The 21,484-nt window shown below is 54.8% G+C and overlaps 3 protein-coding genes across 5 annotated transcripts in view; 2 read left to right on the forward strand and 1 right to left on the reverse strand.

Moving 5' to 3' along the window:
* The window catches only part of SCUBE3 (signal peptide, CUB domain and EGF like domain containing 3), a 35,455-nt gene extending 32,851 nt beyond the window's left edge, over positions 1–2,604 (forward strand). Inside the window, exons 17-23 of the mRNA XM_086627186.1 lie at positions 46–207; positions 548–715; positions 813–974; positions 1,204–1,401; positions 1,857–2,009; positions 2,190–2,269; positions 2,455–2,604. Coding sequence (XP_086483312.1) covers positions 46–207; positions 548–715; positions 813–974; positions 1,204–1,401; positions 1,857–2,009; positions 2,190–2,269; positions 2,455–2,604 — 1,073 coding nt within the window. The remainder of the gene's footprint in view (positions 1–45; positions 208–547; positions 716–812; positions 975–1,203; positions 1,402–1,856; positions 2,010–2,189; positions 2,270–2,454) is intronic.
* Positions 2,605–6,620: 4,016 nt separating this feature from the next.
* Positions 6,621–10,026, reverse strand: RPL10A (ribosomal protein L10a). Its single transcript, XM_086627262.1, is given in 7 exon segments — positions 6,621–6,824; positions 8,115–8,287; positions 9,055–9,203; positions 9,525–9,605; positions 9,696–9,736; positions 9,738–9,771; positions 9,991–10,026. Coding segments are annotated over 7 exon segments (654 nt in total). The 5' UTR covers positions 9,996–10,026; the 3' UTR covers positions 6,621–6,653.
* A 1,984-nt stretch (positions 10,027–12,010) lies between these two features.
* Positions 12,011–20,077, forward strand: ZNF76 (zinc finger protein 76). 3 transcript variants are annotated; one of them, XM_086627229.1, is made up of 14 exons: positions 12,011–12,121; positions 13,431–13,511; positions 14,278–14,355; positions 14,509–14,711; positions 15,474–15,551; positions 15,956–16,072; positions 16,317–16,392; positions 16,749–16,874; positions 17,211–17,390; positions 17,679–17,912; positions 18,322–18,464; positions 19,253–19,405; positions 19,520–19,633; positions 19,973–20,077. In XM_086627229.1, the coding sequence occupies exons 1-14, from the start codon at positions 12,049–12,051 to the stop codon at positions 20,075–20,077; spliced, it is 1,761 nt and encodes a 586-aa protein (XP_086483355.1). In that variant the 5' UTR covers positions 12,011–12,048. The 3 variants fall into 3 exon arrangements, with proteins under 3 accessions (XP_086483355.1, XP_086483357.1, XP_086483358.1); XM_086627231.1 differs by lacking the exon at positions 15,474–15,551; XM_086627232.1 differs by lacking the exons at positions 15,474–15,551; positions 19,253–19,405.
* Positions 20,078–21,484: the final 1,407 nt, after the last annotated feature.

The raw sequence follows: 21,484 nt of genomic DNA on the forward strand, positions 1-21,484 counted from the left end.
TGACGGCCCCGGTGCCATGTCGCTGACGTCCCCCCCGGCTCTCAGTTAGCTGCTCGCAGGGAACGTACTACCACGGGCAGACGGAGCAGTGCGTCTCCTGCCCCCCCGGCACCTACCAGGAGAAGGAAGGGCAGCTCTCCTGCGACCTGTGTCCCCGCGGTGATGCTTTTGGACCCGTGGGAGCCACCAACATCACCGGCTGCACGGGTAAGGTTGGGTGGCGGGGGGCGGGCATGGAGCGGGACACGGGGAAGACATCCAGGGCTGCAACCTCCCTTATCTGCTGCCTGCCTCCATGCAGAAGAAGGGAACATCCTGAGCATCCCCAGACCCCACAGAATCATAGAATGGTTTGGGCTGGAAGGGACCTTAAAGATCATTTTGCCCCTTTTGGGCATTTATCATTTAGAGGGGACCCGGGAAGGGCAGTGCTTGCTCTGGATATACTGATGCTGCCAAGGCTGGGAAGGAGAAGAGGAGCTGGGCATGGTGGGTGAGAGCCCTGGGTATGCGGGATGCCAGGGCTGAGCAATGCCGGTGCCCACAGGTCAGTGTCCCCCCGGCCAGCACTCAGCCGACGGCTTCAAGCCCTGCCAGCCGTGTCCCCGTGGGTCCTACCAGCCCGAGGTGGGCCGGGCGCTCTGCTTCCCCTGCGGTGGGGGGCTGACCACCCGCCACGAGGGAGCCCTCTCCTTCCAGGACTGCGACACCAAAGGTAGGTGGGAGCCAGTCCTCAGGGTGGGGGACACCCAGCGGGGTCATGCTGGTGGCTGACGCAGCCCCGCTTTGCTTTCTGACCCCCCCGCCACCAGTCCAGTGCTCCCCCGGGCACTACTACAACACGAGCGTCCACCGCTGCATCCGCTGCGCCGTGGGCACCTACCAGCCCGATTTTCGGCAGAATTACTGCATCGCCTGTCCCGGCAACACCACCACCGACTTCGATGGCTCCACCTCCGTGTCCCAGTGCAAAAGTAGGCAAGCTGGGGTGCAGTGGGGCGGGTGGGGTGCAGGCATGGCATGAACTGGGGTCCTTCCTCACAAGTATATAAAAAAATACCTTAAAATAGAGTTTTGCATCATTTCTGTGCTTTATGCATGCAGGCAGGGGGGATGCCACACACCCCCGGCCCAGTAAACCTCCCTCCATCCCAGTGCCCATGCTGCTGGTTCCCAGTTGAACCGGCGATCCGTGCCTTGCAGACCGGCAGTGCGGGGGGGAACTGGGCGAATACACGGGCTACATCGAGTCCCCCAACTACCCGGGGAATTACCCCGCCAACGTCGAGTGTACCTGGAACATCAACCCCCCGCCCAAGCGCAAGATCCTCATCGTGGTGCCAGAGATCTTCCTCCCATCCGAGGACGAGTGCGGAGACGTCTTGGTCATGCGGAAAAACTGTAGGTAACCGAGCGCGCCGCGGTGCTCGCGGGAGAAGCCAGGGGAGGAAAAGGCTGGGGTTCGGCAGAGCTGCCTTGGGCAAAGGGAGAAACCCACATCCCCGGGTGGCAGGAGGGGATTTTGGGGAACTGGGTGAGCAGGGGGGGTCGGCATCACACTGTCACCCCGATGTCTTGCTGGACTGGGGGGCTCCGCATGGGCTGGGTTGCACACGCAGATCTCAGCTCTTCTTTTTTGGGGTTAAAAGCCCCGTTCGGAGCATCCCAGAGCAAGGAAGGAATGACAGCATCCTTGGTATGTAACGTGAGGGTTGAGGGGTCTCAGCCTCACCGAACATGGACAATCCCCACGCCTGGTGCCCCCCTTCACCCTGAGCATTTAAGCACAGTAGAGCTGGGGGTAGCTCCGCTGATGGGCACGCAGCGTCACGCGGCCCCTCGCCGTTCCCCCGCAGCCTCCCCGTCCTCCATCACCACCTACGAGACGTGCCAGACCTATGAGAGGCCCATCGCCTTCACTGCCCGCTCTCGGAAACTGTGGATCAACTTCAAAACCAGCGAAGCCAACAGTGCCCGGGGCTTCCAGATCCCCTATGTCACCTACGACGGTGAGCGCGGGGCACGGGGGGATGCCATCCCAGGGTGCCGGTGCCCAGTGCGGTACTCAGGTCACCCCCAATTCACACCTCTCATGTATTTTGGAGGAGTGGACTTGGGGATGGGGAGCAGAGGTTTGGGGACAAGTGGCAGTTCATGCCCTGACGGTGTTTTTTGGCTGGGTGTTGCAGAGGACTACGAGCAGTTGGTGGAGGACATCGTGCGGGACGGCAGGCTCTACGCCTCCGAAAACCACCAAGAGATCCTCAAGGTGAGCGTGTTCCCACCAGGTCCTTGCTGCCCGGGGCTCCAGGGGATGCTGGCATGCAGGAGCATCCTTCCCTTTGGACGTGCCCCCGCGCCCTCCCTGTGCTCATGGCTTCGGTTTGGAGCCGCCGCGGCGGGAGCACGGGATGGGTTGGTGACCCCCCCATCCCCGGCTTGTCTTCCCTGCAGGACAAGAAGCTCATCAAAGCTTTCTTCGACGTGCTGGCGCATCCCCAGAATTACTTCAAGTACACGGAGAAACACAAGGAGATGCTGCCCCGCTCCTTCATCAAACTCCTCCGCTCCAAAGTCTCCAGCTTCCTCCGGCCTTACAAATAGCCCCCCGCGCCCCCGCCACCCCCGGGCCGCCCCGCAGCCAAGGAAACCCTCTTCTTCCTTCCTTCTCCTTTCCGATTTTCTCCTTCCTCCGCTCGGCTCCGGCAGGACTGCCACCTCTCGCCCTGCAGACGTCCCCCCGCGATTTCCCCGCCGCTCCCCGCGGAGCCGTGCCCCCGGCTGGGGGGGAGGATGCTCCGGCCTCATCCAGCCGCCGGCGAAGTCGTTCCTCTCTTCTGAAGCAGCTTCTTCATTTTAGGAAACCGAAGTGCTGGTCCTTTCGCCGGCCTCCGTTCTCCATTTGGTTTTCTTACCACCAGGTCTGTCCCTGTTCCCCAGTGCCACCAGCAGCCTGGGACAGCGGGGAGGTCATCGTCCTTCCAGCCCCCAGGGCTGGCACCGGCCGCAGCCCCCCCGAGCCCTTTCGCGGAGGATGGCAGGAAGGTAACGCCGTTATTTATGGCAGCGCCCGGTTCGCGGGTGTGGGCATCGCTTTGCAGAGACCGGGGGGAAAAGAATTTTGAAAAGCGTACTTGACGAAAAAGGAAATTTAAAGGAGAGATTGGCGAAGCACGCCAGCAAATGGCAACCGTGGCGGTTCCGGCGGCCGTCCCGCCGGAGGGCCGCGCTGGCGCTGGGAGGAAAGGGCAGCCAAGCCGCGTTCCCGGAGAACAATGTCTGGCTGCACGGGAGAAAACAGGGAGCGAAGGAGAAGGACTTTTCAGCCGGGTTTGGGTTTTTTTTTCCCCTCCACCCCAGACATTTGTGCCAAGAAACCAGACTTTCTTACAAGCTCTGCCAAAGAGTAACTCGGAAAAGCAAGCTTTGTGAAGAGCAGGAGTAAATGTTTGTGCACTAGGATATCCTCCTTTCTACCTTTTTCATATGTATTAAGTGCAATCATTTGAGTCTTCTTTATATTATTTAGAGGGAAGGTTGGTTTGTTTTTTTTTCTACTAGAAACGACAATATTTATACCTGCCTGAGAAATCAGAATGTGCGTTTGTAACAAAAAAAAACCCCGAACAACCACCCACCCGAAGCAAAGCCCTGGGCTGCCGCTGACTCGCAGGATGGCGTTTTCAGGCCTTGCAACCTTTTCTGCCACGTTTGTCCTCGATAAAAACCCCGGTTCGGGGGAAGACAGTGCCTTTCCTGCTCGGTATGTGATGGGGGGAGTTTTTGCAGGGAGTTTGAGGCATCTTGGTCCGTCCATGGAGGAGATGGAGCAGCCACAGAGCTGATCCGCCGCGGTCTGAGGGCTGTTCGAGCCCCGTGGCGAGAACGATGTGAAACTGCCACCAGCTGCTCACGGCAAATGGTTTCACCTCCCTGCAGGGGCTCAGGGATGAGCTGAGACCTGGGGGAGACCCAGGATGAGTCCCAAGGCAGGGTCTGGGGGGCACGCTGGCAGAAGAGCAGAGCTACCCCTCCGCTCAGCCCCGAAATCTCTCCCCCAGGTATGGAGGTCTGCACCCTCCCCAGCTCTGGGGAAGTTTTGTGCTTCCAAGTCCCTTCAGGTGCTTTTGGCTCCATCCCTCTCTGTGTGCTCGTCCTGCTGGGGTGCTGTGGGATCCCCTCCCTGGGGAGCGGGGTGCAGATCCCGACGGGGGCCCGATCCTGCCTTCCCCCCCAGCTTTGCGGACAGTCACAGCTGGGGACGATGGCCGGGCAGACATCACTGATGGGTTCGTCCCCCCGGCATCTCCACACAGCCATGCAGGACCCCTGGGGACAGGCAACTGCTGCCACCGGTCATCCCTCTTCCTCCTCCCCAAGCCTTGCTCCTTTCCCAGCCCTGCAAGCATCTCTCAGCTGTCACCTCCCTGCTCCTTCATCCCCATCTTCATCCTCTCAAAGACCTGGAGCTGCCAGGACTAAATGTGGTCGACTTGCCTACAGCTTTCCTGTTGGCAGGTCCCCTCTGGTCCCTCCTTGTCTCCCACTGTCCCCGCGACCTCGTCTGGGGTGAGTCCTGCTCTTAATGAGCCAATTATTTATTGCTCTGCACATCCCCCTGGGTCAGTCCTTGCCAAAATCGGGACTGCTCATCCTCATTTCCCCTTCTCAATCCGTGCTGCTCCAGCACCCGGAGAGCTGCTTCTGGGCTCTATTAGGGGCTGGGGGCTGGGGGAGTGCTGGCAGGGGGGGCCGAGGTTTGTCCCTGAGATGGGTCGGTTGGAAAAGTCTGCCCTGATTCATCCCAGCTGTGGATTTACCCCTCCTGCCGTCCGGCTCCCAGCCTGTTTGGAAGCTCAACATCTGTGGGCTGAGCTGGTTTGTCACTCGGTGTCTGAAAGCAGCTGCTTTGATGCACAAAAGCTGTTGTAGGGATTTTGGAGGGGGGGGGAGTGGGTTTTATTGCTGCGGGGCAGTCGCAGCGGAGCAGTGACCGTTGAAAGGGTCTTTCGTATTTAGAAGAAAAAAGAAAAAAAAAATCAACAGCCAAAATAAAACCAACCCAGAAGGGCTGACCCCGCCGCAGTGCAGCCACTCGTGCTCCCAGAGTTCATTAATTCTTTGTGATTTAACGGGGCTGCTGTCGCTCCGACCCTGCTGGGACTGGGGATCCCGAAGCCTCGGGGTGTCCTGGTTGCCACCGTTGCCACTGCACCGACCACCTCCGCTCCCCTACCACAGTTTTGGACAGGCAAGCTGGGCAGCACATCCTCCTGTCATGGCCAAAGACACCTGGTAAGGGCTTCTCCTCCTTTCACCAAATATTTCAAATAAACCCCAAAAAAAGTCCACAGGGCCACCAGAACCACCCACTGCAGTTCAGTCCCTCTCTTTACCCACATCCATGACCCAAAAAAGGTTTGAAAGGCTGAAAACTGCATCCTCAGCCCCCTGGGATATATTGAATGTTTCAACACAGTGAACATAAATGAGGGTTGTTGGGGGTTTTTTTTTGGGTTTTTTTTTATGTTGGAATATTTATATCTGTCTTTTGCAGCGGGCCATGACTTACCATCTCCAGCAAAAACGATTAAAGTGATGAGAAAGATGTAGTTCATGAAGTTATTTGCACTTGATTAAAAGAAAAAAAAATGTATCTGAACTTTGTAAAAAGAAATGTTTGCATTTTGTATTGTCTTTTTTTAATTATTAAATGGAATTTCTTGGTGTTGTGTTGATCTTTCAGAAACTGGCTCTGACGCTTATTTTAAAGGTTTCTAACAGCGGGATCCAAAGCTATTTTCATTGTTTTGTTCTCTCGGATGCTAAGACAGGCTCTTTTCAAGGGCATAGGGTTTTTTTTTCCCTCAGAAGCTTAAATCCTAGACACTTCCATAAGCTCACCAGTCATCACACAATGTATTTATTTATATACATTAATTAGATGCAATGTATCTCATTTTTAGCCCAGAACATGGAATTGGACAAGGACTAGCTCAGAGGGAAGGCAGAGGGGATGGAAAATACTCTTTACCTTGGAGCCAACCCCCTTGCAGAGCTGCAGCTCCCACTCCACACCCCCCAGCATCCTCCATCCCTCTGGATCCTGTGGGTAACTAGGGGCAGCTGGAAGACACCCATCAAGTCCTCATGAGCTGCTGCTGGGCAGAAGGCCGTGGTGCCAGCCATTGGTCACTGCAGGGGCAGCAGAAACCCATAAATGTGAGCAGCCCCAGACCAGGGGGCTGCTGGGACGGGGCAGAGCTCTGCATGCAGGATGGCTTCAGGTAACTGCAGCACAAGGTAAGCGTGCTGAGCTGGGGGATCTTGGGGCTACAGCACAACTGCTGAGCAGTTCCACCTGCTCCACACCCCCTCAGCTGGGGTAACCACCTCAGTTTTGCTTGTTCTGGATGTGAGTGGAGCTGTTCTTCCTCCCTGCCCTGCTCTGAATGTAGGATTATGAGGCTCCTTCCCTCAAAAGCTCTTCTGTTTCCCTTGAATTCATCTCCCTATCAGCTCAATGCAGCATTTTAGGCCTTTCTAGCGACATGGAAATGAGCAGCTCTTTAGCAAACCCTTCCCAACAAGCTTTGGAGGAACAGATCCAAACACGCAGCTGTAGGTTGTCCTAAAAGTTTATTGGTGCCCAGTTAGTACAGGCGCTGGGGTTTCCCCATGGTGCTCTTGATGTACAAAGCACGCACATTCTGCCAGTTCTTCTTCAGCAGGGACACCAGGAAGTTGATGGCCAGGTGGATGTTGTAGACGAGCTCGTCCTCTGTCATCTTCACATGACCAACAGCCACAGCCAGACAGAGCACCTGGGAGGACACGGACACCAGGGTCACTCAAGCAGGTCGAGGTTTTGCAAGGAAATCAAAGATTACAGCTAAGCAACTGACACAACAGCCTAGTGCTGAGCTAAACTCATCAGGGCATCAAATTATCTCATCTTCTGTCAGCTGGACATGACCTCCAGTTTATCCACAGCTGTTTCCACAGGGCTCAACACATTTGGCCCGTGGCACCTATGAACACATCTGGCAGCATCCAAATGCCACCTCTGAATGACAGCCTAGACAGGCCTGGCTCCCTCAGAGTGTAAGGGTGACTTAAGACACAGGGAAACTGGGAAGAACATGTAATGAGCTGTGCTGGAGCAGAAGCAGACCTCTGGTTTAACTCTGCTGATCAGACAGTGTTGGTATGTGCCCTGCAAACTGCTAATACAGAGCAGTACAGACCATCAGCTCCAAACTTCACTGCTACGCATGGCGCCAGCTTCGCTTTTTGTTTTGGGCACCAGCCACCAGCCCTTTCTTTCCGCACAGAAGACAGAGAGAGGCCGACCCTCTGCCTGCCAGCCTCGCCGAGGAGCCTGGAAGTCAACGCTCCCCACAGGCTGCAGACAAAAGGATTTACGAGCGAGCTGACAGACAAAGTGTCAGGACATCATTAGCTCAGTTACTTAAAATGCTCAAGCAGTTGCAAACTATCACATTTGCTGTGTCCTCCCAGTTGTTACGCCCCCAGGCCCAGATCAGCGGGAGTCCAAGCATGCACCTCAGCTAACAGAGCTGTTAATTCTGAATAATACCCAGGAGGCACATTTAGACTGCTGACACGAGATTAAAACGCCTCAATGTGGTTATTTTGGTTTTAAGGAGTCAGCTCGCCTTGACAGCAAGAGCAGATATCTGCGGAGCTGCTCCAAAGTTGCAGAGTCAAGTCCCACACTCGCCTCTGGCAAAGCACTGCTGCATGCACAGACCCACGGGTGCCTCACCCTGCAAGTGTCACCCACTCACTGTAAGAAGCATTAATTATGACTGATTGTGCTCAGCACTGAAACATCATCTGATCGTTTGCTCCAAGATCTTTCCCTCATAAGTAAAGTACTCCTCCTTTCCAGCTAGCAGCTGAATGCTCTGGGTGCTGCCTTCCTCTGCTGCAGAGAGCACTGGATGTTTGTCACCGGCTGCTACGTTAGGAAGATGCTCGAGGGACACCTACAGCCCAGCCCAGAGATCGCAGCCACACACAAGTGACCACCTGCCACAGAGCAACCCTCAGGTATGCAGCTGCCCTGGAGAGGAGAAGCCCTGCTTTACCTTCTTCATCTGGAACTTGATGGTAGATTTGACCTCATCAACCTTGGCCACCAGGTTCTCATTGTGAGTGAGGAGAGAAGGGAATTTGCCAGCTTTGTTCAGACCCGGACCCAGGATTCGAGGAATCTGCTTGATCAAGGACTCGGAAGCCAGGAAGGCATCGTACTTCTTAGCTGTGAGGAGAGAACCAACGAACATAAGGGATGGACTCTCAGCTCCTACACCGAGCTTGAAACTAACAGCTCAGCTGAGACTCTGCTGTTTCCCTCAACACATGCGTCTTGACATTCTGAGTCCTGCCCAGCTGAACCTAAGCTGGTTTTAGTACTAGAAATTACTCTTGCCACATCAGCCAAGCCCACCAGCACCCAGCTTCGCATCCCGACAGCAGTCCCACACTCTTGTGTGCATGGATAATTCCCCTGAAGCGTCTGTCGAGCCACAGGTGACTGACACTGAACTCCAAGCTCCACCAGAAGCCTCCTACTGCAGCCTGTGCACATGTGGATGGATGTTTCACACACCTCAGAGAGGCTTAGCTAACAGCCATGGCATCCTATGTCATTTCCTAATTGTGTATGGTTCTGTGTCTAATTATGGATTGAGCGGGAAGTCTTCCTAGTGTTAAGAGACGTTATCAAAATGACTTGGACTTTGCAGAGAGGGAAGGATTTTCTCTTAGCAAGTGAAAATACGCAAATTTCTTTCTGTTCACGTAAGTACTGCAGGACTAAATCAAACTCTTGTCTCCAGCTTTACTTGGCTTTTGCTGCACTCCAGCTCCCTGCAGATTTCTGTACTTCAGGCCAACTCTGGCCAGACTTCTATTCCCTGCAGTTAACTATGATATGGAAATCTAAGCACAGGGAAAACCATCCTGCTTACCCAGCCCTCCCAAGTTAGCCAGGTTACTCAGAGCCTGACCCACACCACCACTCACCCAGCTTCTTCACCAGCTTCTTGTTTTTGTTGAGTTTCTTCAGAGCTTCTATGTCCATGTGAGGGATGTCAACGGCTTTGGCCTCATCGCAGTGCTGCTGGTCCCCCAGCAGGCAGACCGAGAACTTGGGCCGTGGAGTCGACTTCAGCCTGGGGACAGAAGGTCCGGATTACCATGAACCGCCAGCACCACACACGCTTCCACGGGAACCATCATGGAGATACCTTACCACAGTGCCTGGACATCTTCCTCCACAGCTGCTAACCTGCCTTCTCCAGCAGGTCGGTGGGGACAGCACGGGGGCCTCCCCCACCTCCCCTCATGTTTTAAGACCCAGGGTAGGGGTCCGTCCAGCCACACCCGCCCAGCCGGGGTGGTCTGAACTCCCCGAGCGGTTCAGCGCTGCGTCCTGCCGTTACGGCCGGCGGGGCGCAGGCTGGAGGCCGGGTGGGAGCGAGAGGATGCCGAACCTGACGGTGCCGGAGAATCGCTTGTCCTTCTGCGGGTCGTAGTTCTTCAGGCTGATCTGCAGCTCCACCGTCTCCACGAACCTACGGGAGGGCAGCGGAGAGCGGCGCGGGTGAAGGCCCCGCCGGGCAGGGGCGGGGAAGGGGCGCAGACCCGCGGCGCGGGGCTCTTACTTGCGCTTCTTGGTCCGGCTGCCCTGCAGCACCTCCTTCACCCGCCTCGTACAGCGTGTCGCGGGACACCTTGCTGCTGCGGGGGGGGAGGAAGGCAACGCGGGCTCGGGGCTGCCCCGCACGGGCCTCCCGCGGGCCGCGGGGGAGGGAGACGCGGTCCCTGCGCCCGCCCCGGCCCTCCGCGCTCCCCCCGTGCCGCCCCCGCCATCGGCCCCCGTCGCTGCGCCCCGCCGGCCGTCCGGGCCGCCCCGTGGCCGCGGATGGCGGCGGATGGCGACGGCAACCCAGCTCCTACCTCATGGCGGCGAGCGGTCGGGAGCGAAAGGGCGGAGCTCCCCCCCCGCGCGGTATAAATAGGGCCGCGATCTCGCGAGACTTGGCCGCGCGGCGCCATGCTGGGAGTGGCGGAGCGCGGCGCTGTGCGGGCGCCATGCTGGGAGTGGCGGGGGGTGCTCTAGCGGTCTCCCCGCCTCTCGGCTCCCCTCGGCGGGCCGTTCGTCCGCGTTTCCTTCGTTAAAGGCACAACTGCGGTCCTCTTTGTCTCCTGTCCCGGGAGCTCCTCCATCGCTTCGCAGGGTACGCAGCCCAGGGGCCCCAGCCTCCCCTCAGCAGCCAGCGGGAAGGAGACAGGACGTGAGGAGCTCGCGGGGCACAGCGCCTGCTGCCGGGACAGGCTCCCTCTCTGGGGTTTCAGCGCTATAAAACTTCCTTACGCCGTTTACGCGGGCGGGTACGCGCTGAACCGCGCTGCACACCCGGCTGGGAAGGGCCGACCCCAGGGCAAGGCCCCTGAGGGCAACCGGTCCCTTTCGGCTTCGCTGTTGGCAGCGCGCATGCGCGCACTGACCGCCCAGGGGTTCGCGCTGACCAAACCAGAGCAGTTCCGGGAGGGCGGGGCCCCGGAACCTGGATGGCGGGCGGCGCACGCCTGAGGCGCGGCCGGGAGCGCTGCCGCTATGCGGGTTGCGGGGCGGGGCGAGCAGGGGCCGCGCCCGGGCCGCGGTGCATGGCGGTCAGGCGGCGGACTCGGTCCCGTCGCGTTTGCTCAGGTCGGTGCCAGCGGTGGTGGGGGAAGCCTGAGGGAGGGGAAGAGATGGCGGTCGAGGGGCAGCCGCCGCTGCCGCCGTCCCCCCTGGCCGACGACACGGCGAGAGCCCCGCCGTGCCTCCCCGCCACCCGCAGGGCACCGGGCCCGCCGTGCCCCCAGGGCCCGCCATGGCTCCGGGCCCCGTTCCGCCTCTCAGGGTGCCCGGCCCTGCCGTGCCAGCCCTGCCCCGTCCCGTCCCCAGCCCGCCCTGCCGCGGAGGCACATCCCCTGTCATCCCGCGGCTGCCTCAGGCAGCGCCTGCCCCTTCCTTTCCAGGAGGTCGCAGCCCCTCCAGCAGCACTGGCATCGGTTTGTATGGCAGCCAGAGCAGCTCGAGGGGCCTCGATGCCCCGGTGATGCCCCAGCGAGCTGCTGGGATGCAGCCTTTGCTGGTGAATGAGCTGCGTGCCCCTCGGGAGGTGGCAGAGTCGGCTGCGGTTGGAGAGGAGCCGGCTGTCAGGTGTCGGGAGCACTTGGATTGGAGGGCACTAAGCATGGCACAAAGTCTGGCGGCACCCCTGGGTGCTGTGGTGGCAGACAGAGCAGTCAGACTTGTTCCTGGAAATCAAAGTGATGAAATATTAGGCTATCTCAGAGATTACTCATGAAAAATCCGCTGCGACTGCTTTTGAAGATAATCTATCAGCAGAGTGCCTCTTTGGCCAAGTGTTCTCATGGGGGTGTGGATGTTTTAACATCATCTGCTTATAGCCTGAAATCCTGTTCCTCAGAAAGCTGGGAATTAGACAGGAAAGGTAGGAGAGAATGAGGATGCTGCCAGGGACAAAGCTCCTCCCCTGCCCCTGTCTCTTGCAGTACAGGACACCCTCAGCCTGTAGGTCCAGACTTTAAAGTACTTGCAAAGCTTTTCTGCAGATCTTTGGAGGACGGGAAGGGCTTGAATGTGGCATTTACATTATCTCTAGAGCTTGTCAGTTCACTGGCTTGATAAGCTTTATCTTATAATCTACCTGTGGAGTAGGTCGTGAGCCCTGCTTGCCTTTGGTATGGGAAGGCTGCATCTTTGGTCCAGTTTAGTCCTTTATAATCTCCAAAATAGTTTGCTAATCAAGCCTTTCTTAATGTGCAAAAGTGAGTAGACATACGTTGGGAGAAAATAAAGTATGAATTGTTCTTTTTATTTAAGGCTTGCTACCAAGAAGACAACTCACTGTTCCACAAACTTCTTGCTCTGGGTCCCGGTGCTCTCCACGAGCACGCTGAGTAAAGTGAAATTCATGTCAGAGGACCAGTCGTCGGGGCAGGATGGAGAGCTTGGGCTTGCAAGCAGTGACCCTTAGTGACGGGACGACAGCCTACGTTCAGCAGGCTGTCAAAGGTAACAGTTCCTGTGGGCTGCGAAGTCTAAAAGTTTCTTGATTGACCCTGTGAAATTAAAGTCAGACTTACCAAAAGTGCCCTGGTGGCACGTGAGCTGTCATACATCTTGTGTGGTCACTTGGTGCAGGAAGCTAGCAACTATCTGTTAGATTTGCACAGAAGAGCGATGCAGCAGAAATAAAACATGTCTCTGGTTTGGAAATAAGCTTTGGAGATCAGAGAGCTGTTGCTGTAGAAAATAAAGGTTCGTTGAGACTGGAGTGAGCCTTGTTCTCTCCAGGGTGGTTGGAGAAATGGAGGTCGCACTGTGGTCTGCAGGACTTTGTTCAACCAAAACATCCCCTGAAGCTGAGCAGGTTGTTTTACTTCGCTGAGATGCACAGAATTTGGTTCACAGTAGTGCTTTTCTCACTTAAAGGGGTGCTGAGCTTGGCGTTGGTTGACTGAAGAGATAGTGCCAATTTCAACACCTGCCCTTATTTTGGTGTTTGTGAGGTTCTGCCTCTCTCACCACCCACCTTTCCTGAGAAGAGGAACGTGGTGTTTCTCGGCCTGCAGAACAGGGCGGTCGAGTTGCCGTGTTTCGTGTCCTGGGGACTGCTCTCTTGCCTTCTTTTCTGTGTGAGCTCATTGCAAGTTTGGTACATGTGAAGCTGGACTGTCTTGAAAGCCACGAGGTTTCGTGACCCCCTCAGGCATTGCGCACCAGGTGAAAGCAACCTGGATTCCTCCTGTTCAGCGAGGATAGAGCAACGTCCTCTCTGCATCAAATAACACGGTAACTAAAACATTATGATAGGGTTATTCAGAGAGTTTTAAGAGTCCAGTCTTCCCAACCCAGCAAGGGTAGCGACACTTGAGGTCCCTTTAAGTCCTGTAAATTTTTTTCCAAGAGTTGGTCCTCCACCAAAGTAGAAGAAGATAAATCTTTAGGCCTCTGCCGATGCCGTTAGAAGCTACCAGTTGAGGTTTTTTTCTAATTGCTTTCTACTTGAGATCTAAAACGCTCAGCACGCATCGTTCTCTCTGCTTCTTGGCTTGCAGGGCTGCGAAGGGCAGCTTGTAAACAAGTGATGACTGAGGTTCTTTGTCTTGTACCCTCCTGTCTAGGAAAGGGAGGCTCCGGCGTTTCTGGGAAGTTAAGTGCCTCTGTGGCTCTTCAGGGGAAAGCTCGATAAATAGCAGCTGTCCTGCTGTCCTCTGTGGGACTTGTTTCCTTGAGAAGATGTGGCAAAGGGTTCAGCTTGTGGGACCAAAAAGGCTGGACTCTGCAGGCAGCGCTGATGGCAATTTTTTAACTGTTTCAGGTGAAAAACTGATTGAAGGGCAAGTCATTGAACTTGAAGATGGGACTACGGCTTATATCCATCAAGTGACGGTTCAGAAAGGTGAGTACCATAAATTCACCCCTTTCTTTTTAGAAGGATTTGGTAGATGTAACTGCAATTGTCTGTGTTCCAACAGTCAGGCTCCTCTGTTAGCTCTAGCTTTAAGAAGTCTGTAAGGTGTAGGGTTTTGTTTCTTGCCCGTGGTTTTGAGGCTAAGTGAGCAAGGACAGAGAACATGTGGTTTCCTGCAAAGTTTTTAGCCATCTGACAAGAAGGCAAATTTTCTGGTGGTGTAAGCAAATGTTTGTGAGGTGGTGTTTCACCTGTGGGCTCTCTCACATTTGTCAGTCTGACAGATCTACAAGCGAGGCCAGTAAGCTGCGTGCTGTGTTTGTGCCAACTACAGAGCCCAAAGAAAGTTTGTCTCATGTGGGAGCAGTTGGACAGGAATTTCGTCTGAACTATGAGCTAAGATATTACTTCTGGAAAAGGTGTTTGGGGGAGGAGGGAGGGCATTGTTGGAAGAAATGTCATCTTGGTCGTTGGCCCATCACCCAATGTCACCTCTGAAATGAGGTGACATTAATTAATCTGAGAGGTAATGAGAATTCACTTCGTGTGGCAGGAACTGGAGTGGCACAGAGGAATCCTCCCCACCCACGATAAGGTGTAAAAGGGCAGGTCGAAAGAACTCTGTTTCTCTGGGCAGTCCTCCCTTTGACCTCTCAAGTTCCTCATATGCCACCTCCCTTTTCTGTTCTTAAAAGGTTGCTTGAAACCCACTGAGTCTTCCAATAAGGTGTGTGGGTTTTTTCTGTTCTTTCAGAGCCTGTGGCTTTTGAAGATGGGCAGCCAGTAGTGTTGGAAGATGGCAGTATGGCCTACATACACAGCGTGGCTAAAGGTAGAGCGTGTTTCCTGGTTTTACTTTGGCAGCTGGAGCAGAAGCTGCTTAAGTGCTGTACGTTTCAGAAGGCTGCAGGTAGCCCAGGGAGGTGAAGAGTGTCTCGTACTCAGCAGCTCTTTTACATTTGATTTTATTGGTTTCCTCGTGCAGAAAGTTTTGACCCCAGCACCTTTGAGGCTGTCCAGCTGGAGGATGGCTCCACTGCCTACATACATCGTCCTGTCATCATGCCACCTGGCAGCACCATCCTGGAAGTGCAGGCAGAAACTGGGCTGGAGGAGTTGGCTGGAGAGGAGGAAGACGATGCCTTTGATGTTGAGACCATTAATGCATTAAAGCAGTACGCCAGTAAGGTGAGGGCGCAGCGCTTCTTTCATGGTCTGCCAGCTGTGGGGCTGATGTCTTTGTCGCATTTGGCCTGGGCTTTAGGTGTCCTCCCTTCATTAGTACTTGTGTGTGTTGGTTTTTCAGCAGTGCCAGCTTTGAGAAGAGAAACTGAACAGGGCACCTGTGAGAGTGTCACCGCTGACAGGCGACCTAGAATGGGGCAGTTGCCTGCTGGACCCTCTAGCTGGTTCCTACAGAGTGCTGGGCCGTTTCCCCCTAACCTGCTGCAGGCACGGGTTTGGGAAGAGCAGAGAGCTCTTACGATACAGCTTGGATTTTTTTTTCTTGCTTTATATGTCTCTCCTTGAAAGTGTTTTCTTCCTCTTTGCCCAGGTTTCTCATAATGCCACCCAGGTATGATATTCTCTTCCACGGATAATTCAGGCAGCAGATCAAGACTAACCTTTTACATGTCAGGAGCAGCTAAGTTATGGCCACTGTTCCCTGGGTTGACAAAAGCCTCAAAAACCAAAATAGCTTCAGATTCTAACACGTTGCATGGTGTTGTGTGAGAAGGGGCTACCAGGAGTAGTGCTGAGAGTGCTCAGCTGGGCAGCATTAAGATTTGCCGATGTAGACCTTTCTGCTGTGGTAGGACCAGCCTCCCCTAGCTCTCTGGAGAAGAGTGGTGTGGCACTGGTGATGCGAATGCCTTTCTGCTCAGGTTGCTCACCTGTTCCACGCTGTACCAAGAGGCACAAACAGTACTTGTGCTTCTTTACTTGCAGGTGTCTGACGAGAAAGAGGAGGGAGTGACAAACACCTGCCATATGAAGAGTGCGGATTCCAGCAGCATCCCTTCCCAGGTCTGAATTTTTCAGTGATGCATTTCTGAAACTAGGCTGAACTCCTCTCGATGCAGAATGCTTTGCCACCTAGTAATTAAAAAAGCTTTGTGGCTTTTCTGCAAGATTAGCAAATATATTGGCTGCAAGTTTTACAAATGAGCTAAGTGAAGCACAGAGAGGTGAGTTATGTGTCTGAGAACACCCAGTGAGTTTGGAGGTGGGAATGGGAAATCCTGGTTCCTAGACCCCTGCCCTGTTGCCTGAGTTTTACCATATGTGCACAAGCTGTGTTTGTAGGAACATGTTTTTGTGAGGATAACCGAAGGAGTGCAGATGTATAGCAAGGAGGGAGATGATTTGTGTGGGCTTTGCGAAGCCTGCCATAGGGCTCGCTGAATTAATTTCCTTACATCTCTTGGCAGGGTTTGCAGGAGGAGGAAGTGCACAGCAATGAGAAGGGGCAGCAGGTTGGCAGTAGAGCTTTCCGTTGTGGGTACAAAGGCTGTGGCCGCCTCTATACCACAGCCCACCATCTAAAGGTAAAGCAGGAAACATGCAGTGTGCAGACCAGACATATCCCTGGGTTATATACCAAATCAGAATGCTGCTGTACAAAAGGCTGAGTTGTGTGCTTGGCTCCCCGAGAGATCCTGATGTGTTAATAGGCCAAGGTGAAGTCCAACAGAGAACTTCAGGTTCTTTCCATCAGCTAGATTTCTCCACACTGTTTTCCTTCCTCCTTGTCTTGGACCTCATTTTAGGGACCTGTTCTTTCTTTTCCAGGTACATGAGCGTGCTCACACAGGTGACCGGCCATATACGTGCGACTTCCCAAGCTGTGGGAAAGCATTTGCTACAGGTAACAATTTCTCTTTTGAGCAAATTTTGTTTTCTGTCCGGTCCAAACCACTCTTTAGTATCAGCCCTGGGTTTTTTCCAGCAGAGCACAATAAGCATAGCTTTTAAAGCCTTCTGAGAAGGAATTGTAGCATGGGAAACCGCCCGGGACTTGATTGATTATGGACAGATTAAAGGAGCTACAGGAAGAAACTGAGTTTACAGTGGTGTTTTGGGGTTATTTGGATGTTTCTTTCCCTTCAGCTTTGCAGACGCAGGACAGACATTCAAAAATGCATGAACTGAGAGGTGATACACAGCTCGCCATATTATTTCCTTCTTGTTATAAAATTTAACGGTGGTTTCTTTCCTGGACAGGGTATGGGCTGAAGAGCCACATGAGAACACACACTGGTGAGAAACCATACAAGTGTCCAGAAGACATGTGTAGCAAAGCCTTCAAAACCTCTGGGGATCTACAGAAGCACATCCGGACACACACAGGTGAGCAGCACAGGAGAACTGAGCTCCCTGTCAAAAGGGTCTCCACGGTAAAGTACTGCTTGTCCAGGACATGCCTTTTTGTATCTTGGGTGAAGCAAGGAAGAACTCAAGTTGTCTTCAGACAGGAGTAGATGGGTAGTAGAAGTAGTACTAGGGATTCTCGACTCAGTTATGAACAGAAGAGTGAAAGGGGTAGAGATGCCAGCATTACTAGAGGAAATGTGCCAGCAGTTGGGTCTGATCTTAGCTCTGGTGGTTGTAATCCTGTGGAGGAGTGCAGGGATACAGGTGTCCGTGTTGTAGCAGGACTCTCATCACATTCCTCTCTCGCCGCAGGTGAGCGTCCCTTCAAGTGCCCCTTTGTGGGCTGTGGCCGCTCTTTCACCACATCCAACATCCGCAAGGTTCACATCCGGACGCACACGGGCGAGCGGCCGTACATGTGTCCGGAGCCCAGCTGCGGAAGGGGCTTCACCAGTGCCACCAATTACAAGAACCACATGAGAATCCACACAGGTAAGAGGAGGAGAGGGTGAAATGCAGACAGCTCCTCCCCAGTCAGCTGGATGCACTGACAGTGTGCAGCAGCAGTGAAATCTGTGGGACAAATGGTCGTTTCCAGGCCAGGCGTTGCAGCCGTAGATCTGGGCGTAGCCAGGGATTTAAAGGAAACAGGAATTGCTTTATTGGGCTGGTTATTGTTCCAGTGCTCTGTCTCCAGCTATTCCCTCTTGATGGGGAATCCCTTCGCAGAGCATGAGGAGGGTGAGTGGGCTAAGCTGTGCTCTGTGGCCTCTGCCCTAGGAGAGAAGCCGTACATGTGCACTGTGCCGGGCTGTGGAAAGCGCTTCACGGAGTACTCCAGCCTCTACAAGCACCACGTGGTCCACACGCACTGCAAGCCCTACACCTGCAATAGCTGTGGGAAGACCTACCGCCAGACCTCCACGCTCGCCATGCACAAGCGCAGCAGCCACGGCGAGCTGGAGGCCACGGAGGAGAGTGAACGGGCCCTCTATGAACAGCAGCAGCTGGAGGGTGAGCAACCAGTCTGCCATCACCCATGGCAGGGTTGGGTCGGGCCGTGTGGCAATGGGGAGAGAGATGACAGCAAGAGCCTGCAGCCTCTCCCCTCTCTCAGACCCAGGTCTGTGCTATGGCCTCTTGCCTCCCCCATCACCCTAAATCTGTGTCACAGACGAGAGTAAAGGGCTCCCCATGGTCCTTGCTGTCTGTCACGGGTTGGGAACGAACTTCTGCCTGTTCCGTAGTACAAGGAGAGTTAAAAACCCTTTTTCCCACACTGGTACTGGCTGTTGTCACCATGATCTTGTGCTCTTCTGTGCTGGCCCTTCAGTTAACAGGCAGGTCCCCGGGCTCAGGCGTGTGCTTTCTCGCTCTGATTAGTGCTTCTCACCCCTTTTGCTCTTCCCCTTCCCTGGCTCAGCTGCTGCTGCTGACAGAAGCTCCCCCCTGAAGAGCCAGCGTGTTGCTTTCTTGTCAGAGATGGAGGAAGAAGAAGAGGAAGAGGAAGATGGAGATGGTATGCCTACGCAGGTCTCACTTATCTCTCAGGATGGGACAGAGCAGGTATGGACACTGACAGCCTCCAGCATGTGGGAGACAGCAGTTGACTGAGTGAGATTCTGCCTCTACCCAGCCTTGGTGTTCTCTTTAAGGCTTTTTTCAGCATGGAACAGACCCTGGGGCTTCACGGGCTCTGTCTGTTGTGAGGTCTCCCTCCTCACAGCCTTATCCCACTGCTGCAGGCTTGATGTGGAGCATCAGAATGGGCCTTTGGTCCCTGACTCGTGTTCTGGCTGGACAGGGTCTTGCAGGCGTTTGCCCAGGCTTGTGTGCAGCGCCTGGCAGCCCTCGCCTCCTGGACAGCTGTGGAGAAGCAGCTCCCAGTCTCTGCTGACACAGGCTGGATTTGGAGATTGTTTTTTCATCGTTTGTGTACAGCAGTGCTTTTCTGGTACTTCCCTCCACCAGCTGCCTGTGTGCTGACTGGGGAAAAACTCCTTTCTGTGGCATGGGGCAAAGGAAACAGCTGCCACCAGTAACGCTTGTTTCCTCTTGCTCCTTGCTGCAGCGATGCACAAGCTGTTGCTTCAAAATGTGGCGAGAAGTTGCTGGATGGGGAGGGGAGGTGTGGTAGAAGGGGTAGGGCTGGAGACTTGAGGTCTGTGAGTTCTCCATCAGTTCTGTCCATGACCCTGGGCAAAGTCCTTGGAGTTCTTGGTGCCCTAGGACTTGACTGCAGAGGAGAAGATGTTTCATCCTTCCTGAGACCTTTGTGTTGCTAAACTCAGGAGCTGCGTAGGGCTTCCTGAGAAGCCACCCTGGCTGAGAGCATCGCCTTTTATCCCGCCCAGGTCAGGCTGTCGCAGGAAGACTTGCAGGCCCTGGGCAGTGCAATCAGCATGGTGACACAGAGCGGTGCCCTCGCTGTGCCCAAGGAAGAGCTGGCAGGTGGTGACACGCACACTGTGACTGTGGCCCACGCGGACAGCACCGAGGCGCAGCCGGTACAGACAGAACTGAGACATTCCCTTTTCCCTGCAGAGACACAGCCTGCTAGAAGGGAATTGCATTTTTTTAAAAAAAACCCCATGATTGTTTTTTATCTTAACTTTTCCTAGGTTACCATAGTCACTTCTGGGGCAGTCGTGTCTGAAGAATCAGCCATCACATCCCTCCATCATCAGCAGGTGGCATTGCTGGCGACCACCAATGGCACCCACATTGCAGTGCAGGTACCACACAGCTCCTGCCACGTTCCCCCACCAACCCACTGGCATCAGCACTTACCCTCTTGCCCTGCTGCAGCTCCTCTTGCCCAGGGTGCTTGCTCCTTAATTCCCAGATGCCCTGTGCATAGAGGAGAGCAGGGACGTGCTCCTTGGATTGCAGAATGCTCCTCTGTAAGCCAGAGGAGCCATGTCCCTCTCTCCTTTGCCCTGCTGCTTTCTCCCTGTTGCCCACTGCCAGTCCCTGGTACCTCTGTGCTGCTGGGGGCTGCCCTGAGCGAGTTCACGCCTCCTGAGTCCACGTTTTGGGAGAACAGCATTATCTCTCTCCCTTTCCTCCCCTAGTTGGAAGAGCAGCAGAGCCTGGAGGAAGCCATCAGCATGGCCACGGCAGCAATCCAGCATGAACCTGTAACGCTTGACGCAGCCGTGTCTGAGAACGGGTGCTGAGACCCTGCAGAGCCTCCCGGGCAGGCGGAGCAGGCAGCCCGAGCCTGTTCTGCACGGGGCTGCCGGGAGCTGCAGGAACTGGACCGGCTGGCACGTAGAGGAGGTGCGGGACACGGGCAAGGGAAGGTGTCTGGGACCAGTGGCCGGCGTACGCGCCGTGCAGGTGCTGAGAGGTGGTGCCGGCAGCGTTGGGCTGCTGGAGTGACCCTGTTCCAAGAGCTCTTCTCTCCAAAGAGGGATGTCGAAGATACTTGGCTGCTGCCTTCTCCTGGAGGCTCTGCTGTTTTCCTGGGCTCTGAGCAGAAACTTTGCTGTTCCTTCCCTTGGGCATTCACTCCCTCTCTCTAGAGGAGACGGCAGACTCCATCTTCTAGTATTTATTTCTTCATGGCCAGGATTTCCAAGACCTGCCAGTCTTCTGCAGTAGAGGTGGAGCCACAGAGATTCCAGCAGTTGCTGGGAGTGCAAAATATTTTTGGAGAGGCACTTCCTGCCCTCTCCCTTTAGGAATGGTCCAACAGCTCCCCTTTCCTGCCCACCCCTCCAGATAAGGGACAAGTGGGCAGCCTATGAACAGAAGCAATAAAGCCCCATCAAAGCAAGCCCATGCTGTGCTGGGCTCAGTGTCTGGAGCAGTGACCAGTTCCTGACGCTGGAGCGAGCGCCTGGGCCAGCTCCAAGAGCAATTCTCCCATCTCTTCATCGCTCTCTGCTCTCCAGCAAACTTCCTTGGCAGACTCGGTGCTGCGGAGCAGAGCAAAGTGCTCCCTCCACCAAAGCCAACCAGCACTTGTCAGGGGCTGAGCTAGACTTGGATGTAAATACTAAGTTGAAATAAATTTCTTTATAAGAAAAAGCACCCCTCTCTCTTTCAGTCCCTGGGGCCAGTGGCTGGCAGAGGGTGAGATGGGTGTTACTGTTTTGCAGATCTAAGGATTAAGGAAGTTCAGGAGGTTGGTTGAATTGACTGAAAGTGTCCTGCCAAAGCATTGGTTGCCCAAAAAGTGCTGAGGAGGGCTGTGAGCAAGAGAAGTTGTAGCCTCTAAGCCCTCAGCACGTGTCTTGGAGGGGCTAGGAGCTGTCTCCTGAATCTCAGATCAGGCCTTGGCTCTTCCAAGGACTCCTGCAAGCCTAGATTTAGGGAATTGTGTCAATACTAGAAAATGCATCTGCGAACACATCTTACAACCTTCTGAGCTACGGAGGGGTACCTGGGCTGGATTCCTCCACCCAGCAAGAGTAACCTCAGCTCCTCTGCCGGGTACCTCTGCCCCAGGCAGTCTGCGGGCAGAGCCAGCGCAGAGAGCACCGTGCAATCATTTAGGTTGGAAAAGACCTTTAAGATCATCGAGTCCAACCATAAACCCAGCATCAGCGCAGGCTCCCAGCAATCAGGTGGTTTATTTT

Source organism: Tauraco erythrolophus, chromosome 27 (genome assembly GCF_009769465.1).
Source record: "Tauraco erythrolophus isolate bTauEry1 chromosome 27, bTauEry1.pri, whole genome shotgun sequence".
In the NCBI taxonomy this organism is placed as follows: domain Eukaryota; kingdom Metazoa; phylum Chordata; class Aves; order Musophagiformes; family Musophagidae; genus Tauraco; species Tauraco erythrolophus.